This window comes from Meleagris gallopavo, chromosome 26 (assembly GCF_000146605.3).
Source record: "Meleagris gallopavo isolate NT-WF06-2002-E0010 breed Aviagen turkey brand Nicholas breeding stock chromosome 26, Turkey_5.1, whole genome shotgun sequence".
Classification (NCBI taxonomy): Eukaryota; Metazoa; Chordata; class Aves; order Galliformes; family Phasianidae; genus Meleagris; species Meleagris gallopavo.
The window spans coordinates 5573855-5598537 of NC_015036.2; the positions used below are offsets into that span (position 1 = coordinate 5573855).

At 41.5% G+C, this 24683-nt stretch overlaps 1 protein-coding gene across 1 annotated transcript; it reads left to right on the plus strand.

The window, feature by feature from the left end:
* Positions 1-24613, plus strand: LOC104914368. The gene is made up of 29 exons (XM_010723755.3): positions 1-891; positions 2767-2867; positions 3302-3525; positions 3911-4075; positions 4331-4513; positions 4749-4869; positions 5624-5737; positions 6649-6817; positions 7599-7761; positions 8089-8277; positions 9053-9242; positions 9407-9546; positions 10281-10418; positions 11199-11419; positions 11914-12071; positions 12385-12612; positions 13175-13510; positions 14259-14657; positions 15032-15202; positions 15537-15691; positions 16129-16269; positions 16736-16874; positions 17127-17317; positions 17643-17768; positions 18564-18744; positions 19675-19826; positions 20526-20612; positions 21239-21385; positions 21958-24613. Exons 1-29 carry the CDS (start codon positions 689-691, stop codon positions 22180-22182), a joined length of 5157 nt encoding a protein of 1718 aa, XP_010722057.2. The 5' UTR covers positions 1-688; the 3' UTR covers positions 22183-24613.
* The last annotated feature ends 70 nt before the right edge of the window (positions 24614-24683 follow it).

A 24683-nucleotide genomic window follows, 5' to 3' on the forward strand; every position in this document is an offset into this window, starting at 1 on the left:
AGCCCAGCTCCCTGAGCCTGTTGTTGCAGAGGAAGTGCTGCAGCCCCCCGCTCATCTTTGTGGCTCCTCTGGACCCTCTCCAGCAGCTCCCTGTCCTTCTTGTACTGGGGGCTCCAGACCTGGGCACAGTGCTGCAGATGGGGCCACTTTAAGAACCAGAATACCTGAGTGGATGCTCTATTGCACATTCTGCTGTAAAGCACAATGTTTGCTAGGTACACCGCACATAAAGGCTGTGTGTATTTTTTACTGTGTGTAAACAAGTGAATACCAACTGATCCTTTCACTGTAAAATCAGACAGCAAATTCAACAAGCTGCGGCAACCCATACGGTGCACAACTCAGATGCTCTCTCCAGGTCCCTCTGGTCCCACGCTGCTCCAGCAGGGCCATCGTTGGTGCCTAATGCCGCGCCCAGGCATCTTGTAGGGGACCTCCAAGGGCATTTCTTAAGCTGTCCGACGTGGAATTAAAAATCACAGCTCCGCTGTTCTGCAGTACACCGTGCTGCGGGTCAAGGGACGCTCCGGGCCTGCGGGAGAACCTCAGGGCCGAACACCGCAGCCACGGCCGGAAGCGATCCCACCAGGGCCGGAAGGCGTCCGCATGCGTGCAACCTCTCGGCTCCGCTCTGTCCCGCGCCTCGTCTGCCCTGGAGGACTTGCCGGTATGGCTGCGCATAGTGCGCATGCGCAACAGTCAATCCATTCCTCCAGAGCAGACGAGGCGCGGTGGGGGCAGTGCGGCGCTGTTGGGGCGGCCCAACGGGGAGCGTGGGAGGCCTGGGCGGCTTGGGCCTGCTCTGGTAATTCCACAAAGAAGCGCAGTCTGCAGAAGTTCAGGGGCCAAAAGGGGCAGTACGGCTGTTGACAAGAGCACAGCCCAGTCATGGTCAGCATGATGGTGATGATTAGGAAATTATTTAATTTCTTAAATAATGCGCTGGGATGGTTGCCTTTTATTTGGAATTGATGAAGAGATGTAATACAGTGAGCTCACCAGGACAGTGCAGTCAATTTAGGAGGTAGCCTGGAATTGTGCAGCATCTCGTGGGGCTCTGGTGAGCTGACAGTGAACAGTTTGTGGTTTTTTGTGTGTGGGTTTCCATCTAACACCAAAGTCACTTTGGAAGTGGCCCCGTGAGGCCCAGAGGAAACCAGCAGCAGTGTGTAGGCCTTTAGGGCCCCAACTGGCTCCCAGGGTGGGACAGCCCTGCCTTAAGTTCCCTGTGTTAACGTGTCCATGAGGAAGCAGGTGCTGCAGCTTCTGCTCGCTTCAGGTCTTGGTTAGCTGAGACCTCTCCTCTAAGCAAGGGCTGAGGGAGATTGACTTCTGCAGCCTGGAGAAGAGAATGCTCAAGGGAGACCACATTGTAGCCTTCCAGTACTAAAAGGGGAGCTTATGAACAGGAGAAGAGCAACTTTTTACTAATTCTGATATTGATAGGACAAGGAGGAATGGCTTTAAACTAAAAGAGGGGAGATTTAGGTCAGGTATCAAGGGGAAATTCTTTCCTCAGAGTGCAGTAAGGCACTGGTGCAGGCTGCTCGGAGAAGCTGTGGGTGCCCCATCCCTGGAATTGCCCATGGCCAGGCTGGATGGAGTCCTGGGCAACCTGAGCTGGTGGTTGGCAGCCAACCCACAGCAGAGCTTGGAACTGAATGATCTTTAAGGTCCTTTCTAACCCAGGCCACTCTGATCTTTCCCTGAATGCCCTCCCTCTCCACTGCTTTTTTTCCAGGCTGATGATCCAGTGCAGTAATGACTGCCGTACAAAATATATCTGGAAACCAAACTTTTTTATTGCACTTCTAAGAAGTGCACCCAACTCTTTGAATTAATATTTACTGGAAATACCTTTAAGAAACGTGTGTTAAATAGTGCCACTAAAGTACAAGCAGAGGAGAGAAATGAGGAGTGTTATCCTTAAGTGCTTTTGCATTTTTGGTTAGATATTTCACAAGGCAACAGAGGTCTCTGCTGTGTACACAATGCCTCCTTCATGACACATGCAGGCTGGGACAGCTGTCTTTTATATCACAAGGGCAAAGGTTTCAGAAGCATTTAAGAACCCTTCAGTCTAAGATACAGCAGATTCCATTTACACAGATTTCAGCAGGGTGAGCCACTGGCTGGTGTTGCAACCTTTAAAATCCCCATGAAGAAAGGAAAAGGAGGTGTTCAAAACAAGATCCTTGAACTCTGTACTAAAATCTGCCACAGATCTTGAAAAACAGGACAAAATAACCACAAATAATTACTTTTTTTCTATATTGAAAAAGACACAGAGTGCTCAGCAGGGTTCTTGCTTTATGCTCATCATAAATTATGCAGCCTTTCCAAAGATAGAAAAGCATATAACCCACATATTCATGATTCCTTGCAGTAAATGAAGATGCATAGTCTTGGAAAAATCAAGGCTCTTATGGGGACCCTGAAAAGTTCAGATTACAAAGTACAGTAACAAATTGTTTGTAACTATAGATAAATGCTTATCTATGCTGCAAAAGTTGTATTTCATATGCAAAGTCTTTACATTGGTCTGAGAACAGTTTCTGTTACACAACCTGTAGGGGAACACGATAGACTCAGGTAGCTGCCATGAATATTTTACACTTTAATATGTTTCAGCTTACACCCACCATTAAATATTCAGTGGCTGAAAAGAAAGCTCTCCTTATGCCTTTGTCATTCACACTGGAGACTTCATGCTACTAGGTGCAATACATGGATGGCCCTCTTCTTCATTTTGACCATTTTTTTCAGCTTTGCTTGTGACCATGGGGAGCTGCAGCATCCACACCACAAGGACTGTCAAAATGGAGTTCACTGCAGAAGAAAACAGAATCTGACAAACTGTCCAGCAGGTATTTGGGGATAACATACCAGAGATCATTAGCTTCTTTAGAATGCTTTTCTGTCACATACAGCTCAACAGCAAATGTAGCCAGACACTGATTGTGTTGAATGCTAGAGAGGCCCTTAGATAATGAATTAGTCTTGCAGCAATTAATATAATAAAAGGAAGTAGGTTTAATCAGCTACTGTAGAGCATTCAATATTATTATAGGATTCACATATCTGAGGACTTCCTTTTTGTACTGCATTAAAAAAAGCAGCACTGAAACCAGGCAATATTTTTAAATGAGGCATGGTTCATTTTATTGGTCTTGATGTTATAATATAAATAAAAAAACACACTTTGTTTAAACTGTAGAGGCACTAACTCCATCTAATGTACATAATAAAGCCGCATTATACGAGAAAAAATGATGGTATCTTTTGGTTTTGTTGTTCACAGGCTTTTTCTGCCCCGAAGGAAGCAGCACACCAGTTCCGTGTCCCCGAGGCACTTTCCGTTCCGAAGGAGCAGCACTGACACCACACAGCTGCTTGGCTTGCCCAGTGGATTTCTTTAACCCCGTGCCTGGCCAAAAAGCGTGCCTCCCATGCGGCTCGGAGGCAGCACAGCCCACAGAAGGACAAGAAACGTGCATCTGTCTTGGGAAAGGCCAGGTGTTTCAGGTACTCGGACAGTTCTGTAGCAGCTGTTCTGTCCTAATGGAGATCACCATTAATTACTTCAGACTTTGGTCTTTATTCTCTACCTCAAATGTGCTGCCCTAACGCAGGCTACCCCTCTCTCACACTGGCATCTTTCAGTCCTGCATCTCATTTCCGTTTACATACATTCACCAGGCTGATAGTAGCATAGCAGATCTACACATGTTCTGAGTTTCAGGGCTACATCCATCCCTCTTTTTGAGGGAAGGTAAAGATGGTGTGAATGGACCCTCAGGTTTCCTCTGTTCTCAGCCAAATAAGGTGTGATGCTTAATGTAGCAAGGTACATAACAGTAACTTAATGAGGCTGCAGGTTTCTAAATGAATCCCTGTTTTTTTCTTCCAGGCTCGTGATGCTCACTGCACATGCCCTCTGGGTTATCAGAGCTCTGTGGGTGGCAGAAGACACTGTGTCAGAAGAACATATGATATCTGTCGAGATTCAGCCTCCCGAAATCAGGAAGGACGGTGTCTAACCAAGAAGGAATGGACTCACTATTGCTCAGAAAAGGTGTAGTGATTTCCATCAGTCAAATCCAAGATCCATGCAAACACTGCCCTAAAAGCAAACTCCCTAGCTCTGCCTTTGCTAGGTACAGGCAGCATGAGAACTGAGCATTAATAGCATTTTCACAGGAGGCTTTAACTCTTCTTCAAACTGAAATAAGAAGCCTAACAGGAAGCCCAGATTTCCATCCTTGCATAAGGAGGATGGGTCATTATTTGTCTTTCAAGCTGCTATTTTATTCCTTTTTTTTACCTGCAGGTTTGTACTATTCCCAAGGATTATCAAGGCTATGACAAGGTTCTTGGCCTCTGCATCTGTCAAACTGACCGTCTGGATAACATCTGTGATTCTCAGTGTAGGAGGCAACAAAGAGAAACCCTGCAAATCACCTGTGCAGAGGAAAATCCTCAGCTTTTTATCACTTACAGAAATGGAAGCAAGGTAAAAGCTACTGGTATTTTCAAGATCCACCTATTTTTTGCTCAACTTTCTAGACTTTGAGTAATCATTTTATCAAATAACATCATCTTTTTTTTAATTTCCTTAGAGAAGTACAGAAAGCAACAAAAACCCCAGGCACAAGCCTGTTAAACACATAGCATATCTTTTATACTTGGCCTTGCACTGCAATAGTGTGAAAAACTCACATACATTTTCTGAGTTCTTTTTCTATTAGGCTGCCATTCTCTTAGAAGAATTAAGGACAGTTCTACTAGGATCATATTTCCCTTTAAAAAATGTCTGCACTTCAGAACAAAGCAAATGCTCTCATCCAGCATACATCGTGAAAGCAAGCGGTAAGGAAGAGGATAACAAAAGTGTTAGCTGGGTATAGAGATATGTTGTTAAATAGGTATTAAATGGCTTTTATCAATAGCTGGCCTTTCCTTCTTGTTTTTAACACAAACAACAAGAAATTTTGATACTTACATCCTGGCATGAAGAAGTTATGCCAAGTCACTACTCAGTCCTAAAACACTGATCTGAGTTCTATACATTTCCAGTATTCCAGGAATGGACAGATACTCAGAGATTCCCTCCCAGTCTCACTTTCTAAAAAGAGATGCATTTCAAAGGGCTCCCTTCTCACAATCCTTTATCTGTATAGATTTTCTTTTGGGCTTCAGATTTTAATGTGAATTTAACAAGTAGAATTAGAAGGAGTTAAACATTCTTTTTTAAAATATTCTAGAATTAAGCTGTGAGCCAAAAGCTTTTTATACAACTGCATGAAAATTTAATAAGAACAATAGGATGCAGTCCTTTCCCTATGGTACCTTGACACAGTTTCATTGACTACAGCCAAGTTAAACCAGTTGCTGCTTAAGGAACAGGTCTTGCAACACCAAACAAACCCTAAAGCCTTTGGATAAGGCCCAAGTGTTTTAAAGCACTGCCCTAGAATAAGAGAAATGGACTGAAAAACATGTAACTTGGTTTGAGGCTTTGTAAGCTTAACTTATGGAGTTTGTGAGCTGATAAACTAGAAGTAAAACTAAAGTCCAACTTGTTGAAAACCAGAAGTAATTGATATTTTTTATATTGCTTTAGGGAGAGGATTTTTAGGAGTGTATAATCCTGACCCACAGATGTTTCATAACTTCATCATGCTGAACAAGGCTTCGTCACTTCACAAAAACAGGTCTTCCTCCCCAGCAGCTCCAGGTAAGCTCTCACATTTGGCTACAAAGCATATATTTAAATACAGTTTCACTAAGGTTTAATTGTGCTTCAGTCATCTCCAGTACCAAACTAAATAAGAAACAGAAACCAACAGATCTTACCATCTTCAAATAGCCAGAAAACCTTTTCACACTAAGCATAGTGAAGTGAAAGAAAAAGCTGACTTCCCTGCGCTGCACATCAGAGCCTCTTGCTTTGCAACCCAAGCCCATGAGCCAGCAGTTACATCCTCCTGGCCCCTGGCTCTTCCCCAGGGGTGATGAGGAACAGCCAGGTGGTAGCTGGATGCCTCCATCTGAGTGCACAGAGCTGGCACGTGGCCCCCTCACTGCTACCATGTCCACAGGTCTGCAGGGAGAGTAGAGCCCAGGAAGAAATGTCAGGGCTGAGCTCTCTTCCATTCCTCTCACATCTCTCCTTTGGTTGATCCACTCTTTTGGTTCATTCTGCAATTCTGATTTACACCATCATCTGCATAACTTTTGGCATTTCAGATTGCTTTCTCATTAGTTCATTGCATTCTTCTTGGAGAACAGGACTTTAGTTCCTCTGTGCCTCCAGAGTTATCCTCAAATCCATAGCCAAGCCATACAAGGGGATAGGTTCCTTAAAAAGGCTGCAGATTTTGCAAGAAGTTCTGCTTCTTTACCAAATGTGCTTCAGCAGAGCCGTTGCAAAAAAGATAAGAAAATGTGGGGCAAAATTATCCAATGTCAGGAAGATGTCAGTGGCATTGTTGTCTTGACAGTATGCCTTACTCTGGAAGCCAGATTTGTGTCTATAAAACTTAGTCATAAAAGCAAATAGAAAATAGTGTATCCTGCAGCAGTTCTGTAGATGGAAAATCATTGGTAATGATCCAAACATAATGATCCAAACCTGTGCTTTTACAGTTAATTCTGACCATGAAGAACCCAGATCTTCCCTGATACAAAGCCTGAGACCTTCAACCTCCACATCAAAAATCATATTTAGTGGCATCTTAAATCCTACCACATGCATTAATGCTAACGATACCATTGTGTTCATTGTCTCCAAGGAGCATTACCCAGTTTATGATGTGTAAGTACAATGTAGAACTTAGCTAATGCATTTTTAGGTGAGCTACAGAAAAGATGGCTCAAGTTTTCACTTTTCTCAACATAGAATGTAGCTGTTCCTGTTGCCCTGCTGGTGCTATTTCTGACCCACTAAAAGGCAGACCTGTCTTAGTACTTTTGCAAGTTGACTTCTCACTGGCTTATGCTTTATATTCCCTCTCATTCATCCTAATTTCTTTTCCCTTTCTGTAATCATTGGTAAACTCATCCAAGTAGGAACAAGCACATCCTAGTGCACTGCAAACCTTAGGAGCTCTGCCTTTGCTGCTCTTGTTTCTGTGGGCAGTTCTGGAGATTTCTTCCCCTGTGGCCTATTTTCATTTCATTTCTGGCATTCATCCAGCTTGAAAGCAAAGAAGTAACAGAAGGGACAGGTAATGAATTACAGCACTTTACGTGTGGGTTCCATGTTGGCATCTGTGGTGTTGAAACACTTACAAAGGGTCCCAGTGGCTATTTTCTTCACTTCTAACTATCTATTCTGCTTAGAGTTAATTCCTACTGCATTGCATTACATACATCAGTCTGGGGAGAGCTGGTTGGAACAGCCTCAAACACAGTGCCACTGTGTGGAAAACTAGAGGTTCAGCACCTAAACTCTAGCTAATGCTCAGGTATGTAGTGGTGTAGATGAATCCTAAGCAGCAACCAAAGCTTGCTAAATAAACCTACATGTACACACACACAGACACACACACACACAGTCCAGCGACAAGAACAGACTCTTGTACTTTTGCTCCTAGGAACAACTTGTACAACACAAACACCGAATTTGACTGGGGGGACTTTCGAAGACTTGCAGAGGAAATAAGAGCTGTTTCCCCAACCTTCCTCTTCTTCCTTTTCCAGTTCCAGCACCCTGGTACCTATGTGTTACAGCTGAGCAGCAATCAGCACAAAAAAATGGTTTGTATTGAGGAATGCTGTCTTTGCATTTACAATATCCTTCTTAGCACAGCGTTTAAATGCTCCAAATGATGATTTGGAATTGAAAGGAAATGTTAAAAATACGACTGAGCATCTTTTCATTTTTACCTGCCATGCTGCAGAGGTGAATACAGCAACAAATGCTGGTGTTTTTGTGCACGGGCATTACATACAAGTGCAGAATGGTACAACTGCAAAGATTTGACTCAGTGTCATAGCCAAAATAACACTTCAGATTTAAATCATTATGCATTCTTAAATAATTTGCAGTGACAGTAATTGGCATTTCTACTTATGTTCATGAAGTACATTAGGGTCATGCCACTTGGAGGACAATGTTACGAAGAGGGGCCATTCTTCCCCACAACTCCCAGATATGCTGTGCAGGTGGGCATTGCCAGAAAGCAAGACCTCCTACTGAAACCTGACTGGACAGCCATTATTGGGGTAATCACAGGACTTCTCACATTGCTTATTACCTGCGTGGTGTTGACAGTAAGTAACAGTTACACAAAGTCTCTTCTTGAAAGATTTTGTGCAATGAACCCACTAGCCACCTGTTTCCTCAGGCATCCCCTATAAAACTGAAAATTTTGGTTCAACCTTATGTTTTATATATGGGGTAAAATCATCCCTATTAATTTATCCAGCCCCACTGACACCCCAGGATATTTACCTGATGCATAGGCCACTTGGAGACACTTAAGGTACAGGTGAATTTCATTTCTGTTCTCTGGTTCATTAAATATAACCACATAATGGAATTCTCCAGGATATGCATCCCTTCAGGAAGGACGGATGAGATGACAATTCTTAAAATAAAGAAACCATAAGTAAGTCCTGTAAAGTTATTATAAAGAACTGTCAATTGCTGATGAGTTTTTGCAGTGCTCATTCATGTGGCTTCCAGTTCTTCACTAATTGTTCAGACAGAAGGCCCTGTGAGCACAACATACCTGAGATCAGAGCTTCACAGCAAATGAAATGGTCCTTCAGACTGTGGTAGAAGATGGGATTTATTCATCTATCATCAAACAACATATAACTGTACTTCCTTCCCCTTGATTTCAGCCTTATCTGCTAAGATTAGTAATTCTGCCTTAGAACAGACCATCCTAGAGAGGTACTTAGAAAACAGACTCTCAGGGTCTTTGCCTGATGGCAAATGTAATGGTGCATCCTGCTTGAGTGACTAACACATGAATCACAAAATACAACTTGTCACAATGAGAAAAGGAATTTATGTGTTCATTTTTGTTGTTTCTTGCAGTTTCTTTGTCAGGGACTTAGCTGGTCACAGAAGGGCACTGCCTGCCCTCCATTTCGAAGGCAGCAGCTGAAATACAGTCTGGACAGATATTCCTCCAATATACCAACAGTCTTTCCCATCAAAAAGTATCACCCCTGGCTGCAGAACAAGGGTAGCATGGATGCTGACTCTTGCAACACTGGTGGAACAGGTCAGATAACAAAAAGCTAAATAACAGTGGGGCTGCCTGGTTTCTTGTATATATGGAGCCAGGATCCCATGTCTAGCAATGTGCAGTGGCCCAGATTTATTGATTTGCATAAAGAAAACAGTCATGGAGTGAAAAACACTAATAAATGAACATTCCTGTTTCAGCCTGCTCCATGAAAAAGGGTGGTGTTTGGGAACCTGAAGAACAGATAGACCTTGAGTCGTTTAACACCAACGTCTTCTTTGAACTTTTGCTGAGGCAGTCACAGTCAGTCACAGCCAAATTGGGCCATTTCAAAGAAGAGGTAAAGTGTATTTGGGGGCTACTAATTTATACAGAAAGAGTCTAAAACTGGGATTGTTGCTGCTTCCCATTATCTATTTTGTATGTACTTTCTTTCAACTTTTAGAATTTGAAACACTGACATGTATCCATGTTCTTAAACATGTTGTTTATACCATGTCATACAGTGTGAAGCATAGTGACCTTAAGGCAGAACATTTTGATTTTCTTATGAATCTGCTCTGCACATTTTTGGAAAAGGACTTCATCTCCCAGCCCCAATTTTTCATCTGGAAAATAAAATAATACAGATTACCTGGTCTAACATCTGAGAACCGTAGATTAAATTGAGGAGAAGTAAATATAAATGAATATGTGGCAACACAGAAATGGAGTCTTGCTCTGTCATTTGAATTTCATAACAGTCTCACAGCTGAAACCAATGGGATAGCATTTCACTGACCTACAGAAACTATGATGGATCTGTGAGGAACACTCATCTGACTGCGTGTTTGGCTTCAGGGACAGCAGAGGGAGCTGCATTGCAGCACGCAGTTGGCATGGAGAGGTCGTCGTGCCGTAACCTCCGGAATGCTAGCATGAAAATGGTTTGCATTGAGGACTCAGGGGCTGCCATGAACTTTTGTTACATAAAAAGGCACCGATGTTATAGAGAAAATTTGCTGCCTTCATATTATCTCTTACAGTCCTAATTTCTTTGGGTTTTATTTTATTATTATTTTTTTTTTGCCTTAGGTGAAAACGTTTTATCGCAAGCTTACAAGTGAAATATCTGCACTGAAAAGCCTTTGGATCATGACACTAAATATCCCAGAAGAGATGGAGTCTTATGAGAGCACAACGACGGAGAATTACTTGAAAGCAAAACAGCAGGTAGAGCTCAGCTCAGCACCATTAACACATGGAATAGCAAATAGCTGACATCTGCAGCACTCCCTTTCCATAAATGTGGGTATGGTCATTTAGAACATCGTTTTTGTAGCTGTAAACATTTCATATGTCATAGTCTGCAAAGCAGTTAACCCAGCAAACAACAGGCTGTGCTGGTCCTTTTAAGGAATTTGCTGCTATTGCTTCATGTTAACACAGAAACACCTTGGAAAGATTGCTCACTTATTTTGTTTTCTTGATCTGTCCGATGGACCCATACATCTCAGCTCTTTTGGAGTCTCTTTAGTAGCAGAGCTTTCTGCTTTGAGAACAGCACACATTGGTCTGCATTAGCATGTGTAACATCTTTTTTCCACTTTTGTTTGTTTACGTTCTTACGAAAGTTCTTAGAATGAAATGATTTTGTGCCTTACAAGCAGATACACACTCATTGTTTCACTTGGGAAAATGTGTATGCTACACAGTAAGTAGTTATAAAAGTCACTTTTATTAAGTGACTCCTAAAAGTTCTGCATCTTGTTAAAAGGATACCTTAAGTTATTACCTTATTCAGATCTGGATACTTATCACCTACGTGCTGGATAATTGCAGTTCAGCATATTAGAGTTATCAGCATATATGTCCTGCAATTCAAATGAGTAGAACAAAATTATTTGTAATTTCTGATTTTTGTTATTTTAATAAAAGGCAGAAAAGTTAGAATTTCTGCTTACATTTAGATAAAGCAAGAGAAGACACATTTGGATCTTATGTCCCACCTAGGCAGAAGAAGAGATGCAGCACAGGAAGCAGTTGGCTGCGCAATATGAGGAAGGTGTGAACAAACAGATGCAGTTACTGCAGCATGATCTGAAATGCCAGGAAGAGCATTATGTCACATTCAATTCCGCCCTGCGAGAGGCAGTGAGGTTGGCAGAGATGCTGACAAATAAGATGGCTTGTAAAAGAAGCCCAACCACTTGGTCCCAGCCAGACTGTAAAAGGTAATAAATGTACTGAAACCTTGTGCTACAGCTTTGTATTTCCTAGCTGGAAGCATTTGTGGCAGGTGATCGGGTTGGCTTGTACTAGGAAGAGATAATCTAACAGAGATTATGAACAGCTGTTCTGAATCTCAAACAGCCATATAGTGAAGAGACCCCCATCTGAATCTAGAGGACAACAATCTTCTGAGGGTGTTTTCTTTCACTGTCAAATGATTTCTATTGTGACATTGTGCCAGTTAAGGTCGGTGTACAAACCATGCTCTGTCAGGACTTAGAATGTTCAGAATCAGAATTCTGTGATTAAGGAGAAAACAGAAAAAAAAGAAAAATTGGTATTTTTAATTCAGTAGCCAAAGCAAGTACTCATAGAGCTCTCTAAGTGCCAAAGTGCAGAGATCATTTGCATGTCCTTCCAAGCTCTTCCTGTGCTGCTCCCTTGAAATTATTTTACCTTAACTTCATGTGGCAAGTAACCATCTTTTAAATTCCAGGCTGTTAGCCCAGATAGATGCTGCAAGCAACAGGATGTCAAGCTTAATAATAACAGAGAGCCACCGCCTCAAAGCATGGGGAGTGCTGGGTGAAGGAACAGGAGCTCACCTTCTTAACAAAGCTAAAGCCAGGATCCTTACCAAACAAGAGCTTGTGGGTAACTACAACCTCTAGAAATTCTTTTCAAAATGATCCTAGAATGTAAGGAAGTGTGGGCAGGAAGGTGCACATCTGCTCCTTTTGATGCTTTCATAAATAGGTGACAAAAGCACCAATAGCAAAGTGAAGAGAGGTGTACTTTGAAGAAAGTGTCCTCACTGAGTTCTCACTAACAACTCATGAATTCAGGGGTTGCTCCAAAAGCAAAGTCATCAGTAGAACTTCCTTCTGCATTTTCTCAAAAAGAGTGGATGTCTGAGAGGATAACAGGCTGCTGTTTTCTTCCTCTCCTATTTTTGCGTTGCTTTTAGACCCAGACGGCAGTGCCCGAGCACCCGATGTTGTCTCTGTGGATCCTGTCACTGGGCTGTTAATTCCCAGCCCACACTGTGCCATGCTGCTGAGCAGCCAGTGCTCTGGGCCAGTACCCAGCAACCATTTCCTGCATCCAGGCACTGGGAAGGTGCTTCACATAGCGGGCAACGTTGGTTATGATCCCATCAGATCTGGGCTGGTCTGTACTGTTGATTCTGTTTCAGGTAAGAGTTACTATGAAATAATTAATTGGTTCAATTGCAAATTGGTATTTGTGGAATACAATTTTAGTGGTGTAAAAGAAAGAAAAAAGCCAACACGAAACACCTTGCATGTATTTTAACCTTAACAAAATCTAAAACTAAAGAAAATCTGAGAAAACTTCTCAGTAGCATGGCACTGGAAGATATTTTTCTTCATCTAAATGCAAGACTCAATGTGAATAAGAAGAACTAGATGTTACAATGCTTATATACAGAAAAGTATTGAAGTATTCTTTATTTCCAACATATTTCTGTCTGATTGCTCTTTAAACCATAAAAACCATTACATGCCTTACTCTAAGGAAAGGCCAAAGTACAAATTAAGTCTAAAAACAAACAACAGAACAACCATAAAGCTGGTATAGAGGGCTTACAGTCATTCATTTAACTCTGGGCCTAAACATTGCAAGCCTTTAGTATGATCACTCTCTGAAAGCTCCATAGACTCCATTCTGAGCTTTAATGCCTCCTTGCCTTTAGCATTAGCATAACCATGCTGGATTTCTTCTGGTTTTACACGCAGGTGAGCGTCAGAAGCCTGAAGTGCCCATATTTCCTTACATTCCTTACCCAGTTTGTCCTGACACTGGCTTACCTGTGAAGACAAAACTTCCAGTCCTGTGTCCTGAACAAATATTTGGTCTTGGAGGACTCATGGCAGATCCAGTGACGGAAATAGAAGTACCAGTGCTCGGGGTTACGATCCATCCTCACACTGGGCAAAAGCTGGCTGTTGGTGGGACATACCTCAACCCCATCACCAGCACACTGACACCGCTGGAGATCGGGGGTCCTATGACAGAGCCAGAGGGAGGCAAGATAGTTCCGATCCTCGGGGTTGGTTTGGATGGTAACACTGGTAGGTGAATTCTTTATGAACTGGTAAATGAGGTATGCACTGTACATTTAACCTGCTCTTAGCTCACTGCCTGCAGGCATGGAACAGAGGGAGCCTAAAGCCGTCACTTTCACCTTCCACCTTTGCCTTGTCCTGTCAGGACAACTCCACACCTTAGTCTTTACTGAAAGAAAACCTTCTCTTTTCTGTAGTTGTATTTTATCACTTTAAAAGTCAGTAAAACTGCTGAAACTATGAGAGACATTTGAGGTACTACATTAATGAATACGGCTGTGACACAAGAGACTGAAGTTGATCTGGACTTGATGATCAACTGAGGTCCTTCCAATCCCTGAGATTCTGTGATTTGACTCAGAGATGGTCCAGTTGCTCTGTTAAAATAATAAAAGCAGTAAGAAATACATAATTTAGGGGCTGAGGTGGCTGGAGTTCTAGATTTTTTAAGAGCATTTCCACATACATGTATTCTTTATGATTCACTGCAGAAGATACACTACGCACAGAGAAAGGAGTGGGAATCTTTATCTTCTAAAGCAGAAGCTAGGATACTTTATTTAAAAACTTTCTGTGGGCAAATTATTTTGTAATCAGCATCACAAATGTTTTTGCATTATTTTCTCCCATCTCATTCGATCTATTACTGCTTTCTTGTACCTTTTTCTGAATGGAAAGACCAGACTGTCATGACCAGCTGCCAGGTGATCCCAGGTGATGTCCTGACTCTTTATTTCCTGTTTCTCAATTACAGGAGAAGTTATACCTCTGGGTGGGCTGACGGATCCTTCTGGAAACCTAATGCTTCTTGGAGATTCCTTCATTGAGCCTCTGAGTGGGAAAATTGCCCGAGTACAGGGAGCTCACCTGCAACAAGACAAGGTGCTGCCCCACGGTGGCAGTTACCAAGCAGTGCTGGAAGCTGAGTGGCTGCTATCCCAAAGTCGTGTGGTGGATGCTCTAAAGAAGCTTAAGGCATCGGTTTTGGAAGATGCCTGTCTAGCAGCAGACAGATTGGCAGTGCTAAAGGCTTCAGTAGAGGATATGAAGAAGTCTTTCACTGCTAGATTTTATCATGCAATGCACTGCTTGAAAAGCCTCAAGAAAAAACAAGAAATAGCTTCAAATGTCAAGAGTAATGGTGGGAATCTGGGTAGGTGTACAACAGTCTGTTACAGAGTAAAGGGGTGTCATTACAATTATGGCTACAGAATTGAACATGTTTCCATCACAGGATTTGGCCAAAATATTAGTACTTAAAACCTTTGCAAGGTTTTTGTCAAAATAGCTTTTCTTAAGCAAATCATAGACTCATAGAATGGCTTGGGTTGAAAGGGTTCCCCAAGGATCACCAAGTTCCAACCCCAAGCCACAAATATTATGATGAGCTCAGCCAACATTATTTGGAAGCTGGAGCAGAAGTAACGGCATCCATCCTGCATTTGTCAGCCTCTGGAGGTCTCTCCGTCACAGAACATCAGTCTGATATTTTATGTTTCTCATCTTCTCTTTTGGGGGACAAACTAGGTATGATCAAATATCCGGGCACAGAGATGTGGATCCCTGCAGTGTTTGGAATGAAAATCCCAGATCCCGGTGGGTCCAGTTTGATGGTGCCAATTCTGGGAATAGACTTTGACTGGAATAGCAGACAGCCTTCCCCACTCGCAGGGACCATGGAAGATGGAAATGGAAAAGGTAGAGTGGGGAATTGAATTTGATTATTTTAACAGTAAAGAGGAAAGGACTTCTCTGTCATCACCTCTATTCATATTACTTTCAGAGCCAAGAAATCACCCTACCAGAGCAGATCAGTTAATGTCTCAGCAGTGAGTGGAAAATATCCGTGTGCATGGTGCTGACATTCCAAACAAGCAGAGCCAGAAAAATGGTGAATAGGAGCTAGGGCTGAGACCAAATCACACTGCAGCTTTCACCCATTAAAAAGATGTGATCATTAAGGTTGCAGCTGGAACAGCTGTATTCATGATGTGCATTCTAAGGATTATATCTGATCTTTCTTTTCCCACAGGCCTCGTCCCTATCGCTATTGGTGCCAGGACCATAAGTCCAATTACAGGTGAAATTGGACCTGTTATCGGTGCTCAAACCCACCCCCAGACACACAACGTAATTCCTGTTGTTCAGTCCTTCAGAGCTTTACCGAGAGCCACGGATTCAGAGCTGGTAATTTCTGTTCCAGGTTTGATAACTTTGGAAAACTCTTTGCTCATGATTTTCCTCTGCTGTTAGGCAATTTCAGCTCTTCCTATGCCCCACAAATAATATTTTCTTACAGTACAAGATGAACTGAAGTATATGTATGTCATTTTACTTGCCTCTCTTCATTATCCATTTTTCTCTCTCCTATCTGTATCTTCTGCTGCTGCTCTTCACACCTCCTCTTCTATGTTCTATCCCAAAGTACACATTGCATTATAACTTCAAACAGGAGTTATAACATGCACAGACTGCAAATTTCTCATCCTCTGTGACAGCAAATTTGGATATGTGCTGCTGTTGAAAGCACTGAATAAAGATTTCGTAAGTAAGGTTCAATTAAGTTTGTAATCTTTCACCTTCCTGCAAATGTAAACGTTTTTTTTTCTGTCATTGCATTTCAGCTGGACCTCCTAGAGAAGGAAATAAGTTCAAGGCAAATATACTGGAACTGCAGAATAAAAAAGGAAGAAGGGCTCCTTAAGGAACTGAGTTCTCTATTTCTTCATGTCCTTGATGCTGCAAAAGAGGGAAAGGCACAGAAGGTATGTGCATTGTTTTTACAGCTGGCTTCTATAAAGTTCTGTATGAAGGACTGCCCACAGGCATCCAATTGAAGGATTACTGATGCTGCACCCAGGATGGTGGTGATCTGAATTCACATTACTTCCCTTCTCAATACGGTGCAAATCCAAAATGTGAATTGATGTGTTGTTACTTCACTGCAGCCTTTCCCACCTTCGAAGTTTGGTGTGTAGTCTCATAATAGAGCAACCACTGCTTCAAGTCAGAATGTGTCTATACAGTAGGGACAACTATTCTTAGTGATATCAGAAACAGATGAACTGTATTCGAGGTCTGCACAATGAAGTAAAATTTTTAAAAGGCTAGGAAAAAGCTCAAATTAGACAATCTCTTGCTTTCATCTGTCAAAGGAAACAGCTTCACAAGAAGTCACTGTTGTACAAGTTTGCAACGTTATCTTGAAATGCTCTCTCCCATTTCTTACAGATAAAATACAGGGGGGAAGTGAAAGACATTGAGGAAATGTGTCATTTTCTTGAAGGATCCTCTCTGCAAGAAGCTGAGAGAAGAGCTTCAAAGTATTTCAGCAGCCAGCTGGGCACTGCATTACCCTTACTATTCAAAGGTACAAAAGCTACAAACAGAAAAGAGGGGAAGCAGGGTGTGTGATGTTTGCTCCCTCCCAGCATGTTAGCTTAAACTTCAGGAACTACTCATGCCCCCATGAAGCAAGATACAGGATCTGGTTATTTGGGCTGTTCTAAAAGATAAAGAGCAGAGATGTGGTGAAACATATTTAGGAAGCATATTATTTCAGGTTTGCTCTGTGAATTTCCATTATCAGATGGGCACTTCTGCTAATATTTGCTGCTTACAGCTGACAGAGATGAAAAAGAACAGGAAATACAGGTTCTGCTGGAGATCAGAAAGGCACTGGAAAAGCTGATGCAGTTTGTTAAGAAGATAGAAGAAGAAGAAAAGAGAATGTGTGTGCAGATTACACAGAGAGAGAAGCAGAGGGGATGCACATCAAGTACAGAAACAGTAACCAATGTGGTGCTCAGAAAGGTGAGGTCACTGCTGGGTTAGGCTGAATGTTCCTGGGGTCAGAGGACTTGTTAACCTTTGAGAAGCACAGACATATTGCACCCCAGGGTCACACAGTCCCATTTATTTCCTCCACTGTTTCTCTTAAATCCTCCCTTTTTGAACTACTACATTTAGGGTGGAGTTTTTGGCCCTTCCTGTCATCAGCTGTAGGTTTCGTGACAGTTCTGTGATGACTACCCAGACACCAGTGCCATGTAGCTGTCACACTAGTTTGTAGCCACAGTATGCAACAGAAAATGAAAGCTGGGACTTGAAGTACTCATATTTGTCTCATTTCTTCCAGGTTATAGTCGCTCTAGCCTCTGAATTTCAGGAATGCATGCTGAAACAACAAGCTAACGTGGAGACTGCATACACTAAGCTGGAATTTTTGAGGGACTTGTCAGACATCCAAACCCAGCAGGCAAAGGTACTGACCTCTCTCTCAGGCAGATGAGAAGCAGTCATGCTACTTACTTTCTAGCAAAAGCTTGAACAGTTGCCATGTTCTGAGAATAATCCCTGAGAGTGCAAAAATAATGTTCAAATACACTTGAGTAAAAAAGCCCACAAGTTCCCCGCTGTTAAAGGGACCTTTCACATCCCATCCTTTGACCTGTAATGTCTCATGAATCGTAGACCTACATCCTCTTGACAGAGAGTCTTCCCATTAAGTCAATAGACTCAGAATCTGCTCTTCATATTACCTGGATTCCATATTCCATTTCGGTCTTCTTACATTAAAAAGCATAAAATTAATAGTCTTCCCTTTTCTTTGTCTTCCTCTTCTACTCTTCCATCCCCATGAGACAATAACCACTGACTGAATTTCAGCTTATTAATATAATTGAGATAGAATTATTAGACCAGAACGTTGAACAGAAAGCTTTTTATTACATGTATGACACCTAGAAATGGATTCCAGAGAATCTGAGGATATTAAATGCAAGAAATTCAGTTCAAATCATTTGTCTTACAACATCCACAGCAGCTTGAAGGATGTAGAAAAATCAGAGTTGGGTGCTCCAAGACTGTGAACAGACTTCAAGCTGCTGAGACAGGCTCCTTGTAGAATCCTATTGAGTCACCAGTCAATCTGCATGGGATGTCTGAACCAACAATTCGAGGTTTTCACCAGAAGGCAAAGAATGCCAGGATGCTTTTCCAGTGAGATTTTTAACATGCATAAAACACAAGTTACATGCATTGTCCTGTGATGTTTCAGATGCTTTTCTGTGGGTCACAACACTGTTTTGAAAACTATGAGACAGCCAGATACTATGGCAGTAGTGGGATCTCACACAGTACGTGCAAGGCCATGGATCACAGTGTGATCCCACTGCTCAAGTCCATGGTTCAGATGCTGGAGGAAGATAGCAGAAGTTACGTATCATCTGAGACACCTGGTAAGAGAGGAGTTAAAGGTACTGTCAGTTACCTTATTTTACTCTGGCCTTTAAAAACATATTGGAACCTTTCAACTTTGAAAGGATAGAAAGAGGATTCTCCCTTCTGGCAGCAGCTGTCAGATACCTCAGTGAATCTGTGCTAAAGTAACAGTAATTTCACTACTGCACCATTTTTCCATCACTCTAGAAAGCACTGGTGATTTTAGCTACAATGGGAAGCCTGCAGAATAGAATGGCTTGGGTTGGAAGGGACCTCAAGGATCATCAAACCCCAACCCCCCTGCCACATGCAGGGCCACCAACCTCCATACTCAACAGATTCATCAGCATTTTAGAACTAATCTGTGATTATTTTAGATGAGACTGCAATAAAATAATTGGTGCACAGAATTAAATAGCCATTCTTTTTTGAAGCAGTATTGATTTCCTTTTCAGCAAAAGTATTTTAACATGTGCAACTTGGCTGCTTCCACCACAGATGAAGACAGGATTATCGCTGCATTTCCAGTTCAGGTGTAATGCAGAGATGTTTGTTTCATTATTCAGGCAGCCTGTGGTTGTTTTTATTGTTATAAAACCTTGCAGAGCAGACAACTTAAATTTACTGTCCTCTTTGGAGGAAACACTGTAAACAGTGAAGGACAGACTCAGAATACAGAATCACACCAATTTGGCTGTTGATTGAGCCTGAGGCACACAAGTCATCACTTTTCTAGGCCTTATTTGAAATGTTTAGGGAGAATGAAGCTTTGGGGATTGCCGAAGAACCCTGAGCTCTGCACCACTCTTGAAAGAACTGACAATTCATCAGCAGCTTTGGTTCTATACTGAAGAATGACAAAAATGTTATGAAGTGAGGAATGCAGTGAAATGAAGACACTTGAAACAAAATGAATTAGTCTAACAAGATTCTGTTGTTCTTTGTAGAAACAGCAAGTTCTTCTCAGAGTAAACAAGATGCCTTCTCGAGTCAAGAAGGAGAACTAATAGTAGTGGATTCTGCAGCCCTATCCAGGAGGGAGTTTGTCACATATCAGTATGGCATCTCCTTGCTGCAGTTTCTCAGACTTCACATTGATGTAAGTTTTTAAGATGCTGGTATTTAGTAATCAGTTCTTCAAAAAGAACAGTTATCTAAAAAATCCTTCAGCCAACAAGCTGCAAAGCATCTGCCAATTATAAAGTAAAATCAAGTTGAAAAAGACTAATCTGCAAACAGCAGGAGATAGAATTTGTGTTTTCTCCACAGTGATGTAGACTGTTTTGAGATCAAATTTCTATTGCCCAAGATCCACGGTCCGTTCTTGTATTTGCTGTGTAATCCCTCCTATGCACATCACCCAGATCTTGCATTACCTAATTGTTGCATACTGAATGATATTAGGATAAAGCATATTTCTTTTATAATTTGGAGCAAGGCATTTCTTATTTTCATTTCACAGTTCGTAGCACAGTAAGGCTTCATTCAAGGTAGACTGTCCAGGGTCTTTCATAGAAATATAAAATAAATAATCATAAAAATAGTGATGCCTACAGTCAGGGCTCTGGGACAAGAGTACACTTAATTTATTTCATTAGAAAACTGGCAAGATGAATTGCTGCAATACGTGAGGGTTTTTTTAAACAGCTCCCATTTCCCTGTGGCATTTGTTGGCACTGTTGGCACTGCAAAACAAAGGTGACATTTAAATGAATTTATATCCCACTAACCCCTCTGACTTTGCAGGTCTGATGTGCATGCACAGTTTTTACAGAAGCAATTTGCCTTCCCTTTGCAGGCTCCAGAAGTTAACCTGTGTGTTGCCTCCAGTATTCCTCTCTGTAATGCCACAGGCAATGCCTTCAGGAACTCTTTCTTTTATCAGGTTTGTCAACTTCACATCTAACCAGCCTACGTAATGCTTTTATATACATTAAGTTATGGACCTAGGAAATGAACTGCAGGAAGGCTTCATATTTTTAAATCATTATATGTTTGATATGAATGTAAGACCCTTAAAGGTTAATGGCATGCTCTGGATTTCTCTGAATGTGAACTTAATAGAGCACTGCAAAATACAGAGATTTAATAAGTGTCTAATGTGGGGGTCAAACCCAGAGCACATTATTGTGGTTACCCAGTCTCTCACGTTCAGATTACTACATTTTCTATAGGTTACCTTTATCAGCATTTTATTTGCTATAATCAGATACACAAAATAATTTTTGTATTCTAAAAGTGAAATATTAGAGAGAAAAACTTTCTAATGTTCATGATACATGGAGATAGAACTGTCTAGAAACACAGTGTGAGAATGCTTTAGATTTCACGCATAAGAAAGTGTCCCAAAATGAAGTCTTATGACAATGCTGTGTTGTTTATTACATGGATATTCCCCATATTCTCTGAATCTTATAACTTTTCTAAAATCAAAACCAAACCCCTGCCAGAATTATATCTCTTCAGTTGACCATTGGCTGTGCTCAGCTCAGGATATTTGTTCTTTTTCAGACTTCGAAGAACAAACTGTTCATCCTGAGGGATTGTCTGGGTTCTGTTGGAAGTTTCCTCCTGCTCCTTGTGCACTGCTTTGCTCATATCACAGCTGCTGACTTCAGCCAAGACACCAACCCAACCTTTCTGAGGCTTTTTTATCAGGTAGCTCTGTGTGCTCCAACTGTAATTACATTACACTGATATTTGGAAAACATACACCAGATATATACATATGGATTTATTGAGAAATAAGAATGGAACAGCAGCGTTCTTCCCCTAACTTCTCAATACAAGGCAGCCCTTTCCCTCCAGCCTTCAAAAGAGTGCACTTTGGTATTGCAGGAGATGCAGTCATCTTTTTCCTCAAAGATATCCCTACTGTGCACAAAGTGATTTTAGGCCCCTGCCAAAATCTGCCTTTTGTAAAAGGTGATTTTCCTCATGATTGTCAAGAGCAACCTACATTGCCAGCTTCTGCTGGTCTGGGTACCACATTCTCATCCTGCTTCTATCTTGAACAGCTGCATGTTAACCACACTGCTGAACATATTTGTAGGCTACATCAAATACCTACGAGACCAGTAATGTTTTGGGGGTGATTATTAGGATATCAAGACAAGTTTTTGTTTGACTTGCTCTACCCATCATCTGTACTAATCTCTGATCAGTGGGTAGTTTTAAATGTCATGTTCAACTGCTTCCAGGTATTCAAAACTGTTTCTCTCTCTTTCTAGGCACTAAAGACTTGCCTTGGTGAGATGTTCTCTCTCAGGCTCCAGCTGTCAGCAGTTCTCCAAGGTAATAAATCCTCTGGGATAACTCAGATGTTGCTGAAGGAAGAGCCATTCTCCAAGGAAGAAATAAGTCTGATCTCCCAGCTTTTTGAGGTGAAAGGGAAAAACCTCACAGAAATTGAAGCCTTTCAGAAGATAAGACAGACTGAGTCCTGGTCTGGTTGAAAGCTCACCATCCTTTTTTTCCATACTTCATTACAAAATGGCAATTAAAAGCTGCTTATAGATATTAGGGCTCCCACATTTGCAGCCATCAATTCCCAACAAACATCTGTTTCAAATCTAACAGCCTCACAAGTGGTAGCACAAAATACCATTTTTACCTGGAGAAAAGACCCTCGTATCAGAAAAAAAATTACTTGGCCTCATACAAATCACTAGGACAGCAAAAAAAGCAGTACTATGAAAATTTAAGTAAAGAGTCTATTAAAGGTTTTAAAGTTAACACTGATCTGCTCTCTGCGTTTCTGTGCTCACTGAATGACAAGTTTGAGGAACCACCAAACGACAGCTTGTTTGAGAAGAGAAAAAAAAGCATTTCCTCCATGCCTTAGGCAGCTATAAAAAGGGCAGCTTTGGGTGGAGGATTGATTTGTGATGGTGTAGTTGAATACAAAGCAAATCATGACACCTTTTCATTATGACCTCACTTTACATTACAAAGCCAATCTTCACATCTACACATTCTGCTACATCTGGGCAGGTTGTATGAAGATTTGCTGCCTGAGAATGTCAGAAAGACTGATTACTTCTCCCTAAACTATCACCACCTTCTGGATAACAGAAGTTACATTTCAGTGAAATTAATCTAACTTGGTCTCATGAAAAGCCTACTGCTGTCACTAACAGCAGCATTTCTACTGGCTGATTTTAAGCACTCAATGCCTTTAGCTCAGAAGAGGAAATCTGTACTTACTTATCTCCTTCAGAACTTGAGGATAAAGTAGATGCATTAACTGAAAAGACACCATAGAGAACAAACACCATTTTTCAATAATAAAAGCAAACATTTGCTTTTTGACTTTTCATACCGGAATCTATGAAAGAACAAGAACTTTAAAATTATGCCATGACCACTGAGCAGCCTCACATTAACGCTGTTAAATCACTGTTGAATCATTCAACATGAAGTTTTCAACACTGAGAAGTGGGTGGGTTATTACTGCTTTATCAATTATGCACTCATTCTGTCATCTTCACCCTACACTGAGATCTCACTAGGAAAAAAAAAAAAAATTAAAATGAATGGGTTACGCTGCTGGAGGACAGAGCTCAGTCATCAAAGCTGCAAGAATTAGTTGGAAACACTACTGCTGACTCTCTGTGACAAAGAAGCCTCCCACCTCACGTCTTCTCCTTTATTCAGTTTATTCAGTGCCATACAGATCACAGCATTTGCACAAAGAGCCGACTTCAAAACAAAGTCTTTTAAAAAGGAAAGCCTCTATAGTATGAGCAAAATTGTTGTTTTGGTTTTTCTATCATCTACTAAACTCTATTAATATCAAGTTTGACTTGCAATGTGATTTTTTTCTGAAAAAAATACAGCAAGTTGTGGTGAAGCATGACAGGTGTTACCTTACTTGAGAAGAGAAATATAGAACTCAGCCTTATTAGTTATCACCATCCACATTGTATTTGAAAGTTAAGATAGGATCCAGTTTGAGTAACTGTGGCTTAATACAAATGTGCTGTGCTTTTTTTTTTTTAAAATTTAAACTCCAACTATGAAGTTACCTGAAATCTACACTTATAATTTTAATCATTTATTTGACTTTATTTATACAGACAGCCCTCAAGGCTTTAAATAGCTCCTGGTTGTCTTCTTTTACAAAGCCTCTCTTTCTGGACTGCACATTAGTCATTTTCATCTCATTTGCTGACGAGGTAGCAAGGGAGGACTACAGCAAGAAGAAATGACTGCAGGAAGCAGTCATATGTATTTACACAAGCTATTTTGACAACAAGCTTGTTGAGCATTTTCAAGAGATTAAGCAGCAAGACAAGCTACCACCATTCCTTTTACCCTCGTGGCCCAGTTTAAGGAGCAGGAAGCGTTGGGCTAGGAGACAAGTCAGCAGGAAAGTCAGAGCAAAGCCATCGTGCTGAGTGGCTGCCACAACTGAGTTAAATAAAGTATCCTAGAGCACAGCTCAGAAGCCCAGTAGCATTCCAATGAGCCCTTTCTTACTGAAAGCATAGTCTCCATCTCTCCAGAGTTCTGACTGAGTGAGAAGACAGCTAAAGTGACTCACATGGTATAGGAAAAGCTTCCTGGGGGACCAGCACTGCAGAACAGGCATCCTTTGATAAATACTCCATGCATCGAGAAGGTGATGTTTGCTGTGCTGCTCACTGGAGAGCTACACCATCATCTATCCATCCCTCTCCTGTCCATGGGCTGGCTTCTTCTGACAGGTGAGCTATAGGCTAGGAACCAGATGGAGCCACAGGACCACCCTTCACAGCTGCACACAGCAGAGCTTCACACATTGTGAGGTGCAGGCATTTTGCTCCCAGTGCAATTAACGCTGCTGCTCTTGCTACCTTGCCAGAAGGAAGCAGACTGTCTGCTCATCCTCAGCTCTAAGGGTGTATTTATTTATTACCAAGCTTCCTTGACTCATGTTTTGACCAAATAGCTTTTTTTAAACTCCCTTCAGGCA

Excerpts from the sequence above, each read along its gene's own strand:
- LOC104914368 (XM_010723755.3), top strand. The coding sequence starts at position 689 with ATGCGCAACAGTCAATCCATTCCTCCAGAGCAGACGAGGCGCGGTGGG. Across the intron at positions 3,526-3,910 it reads GGAAAGGCCAGGTGTTTCAG|GCTCGTGATGCTCACTGCAC; the intron begins GTACTCGGACAG and ends TTTTTCTTCCAG. Across the intron at positions 4,514-4,748 it reads CTTACAGAAATGGAAGCAAG|GCTGCCATTCTCTTAGAAGA; the intron begins GTAAAAGCTACT and ends TTTTTCTATTAG.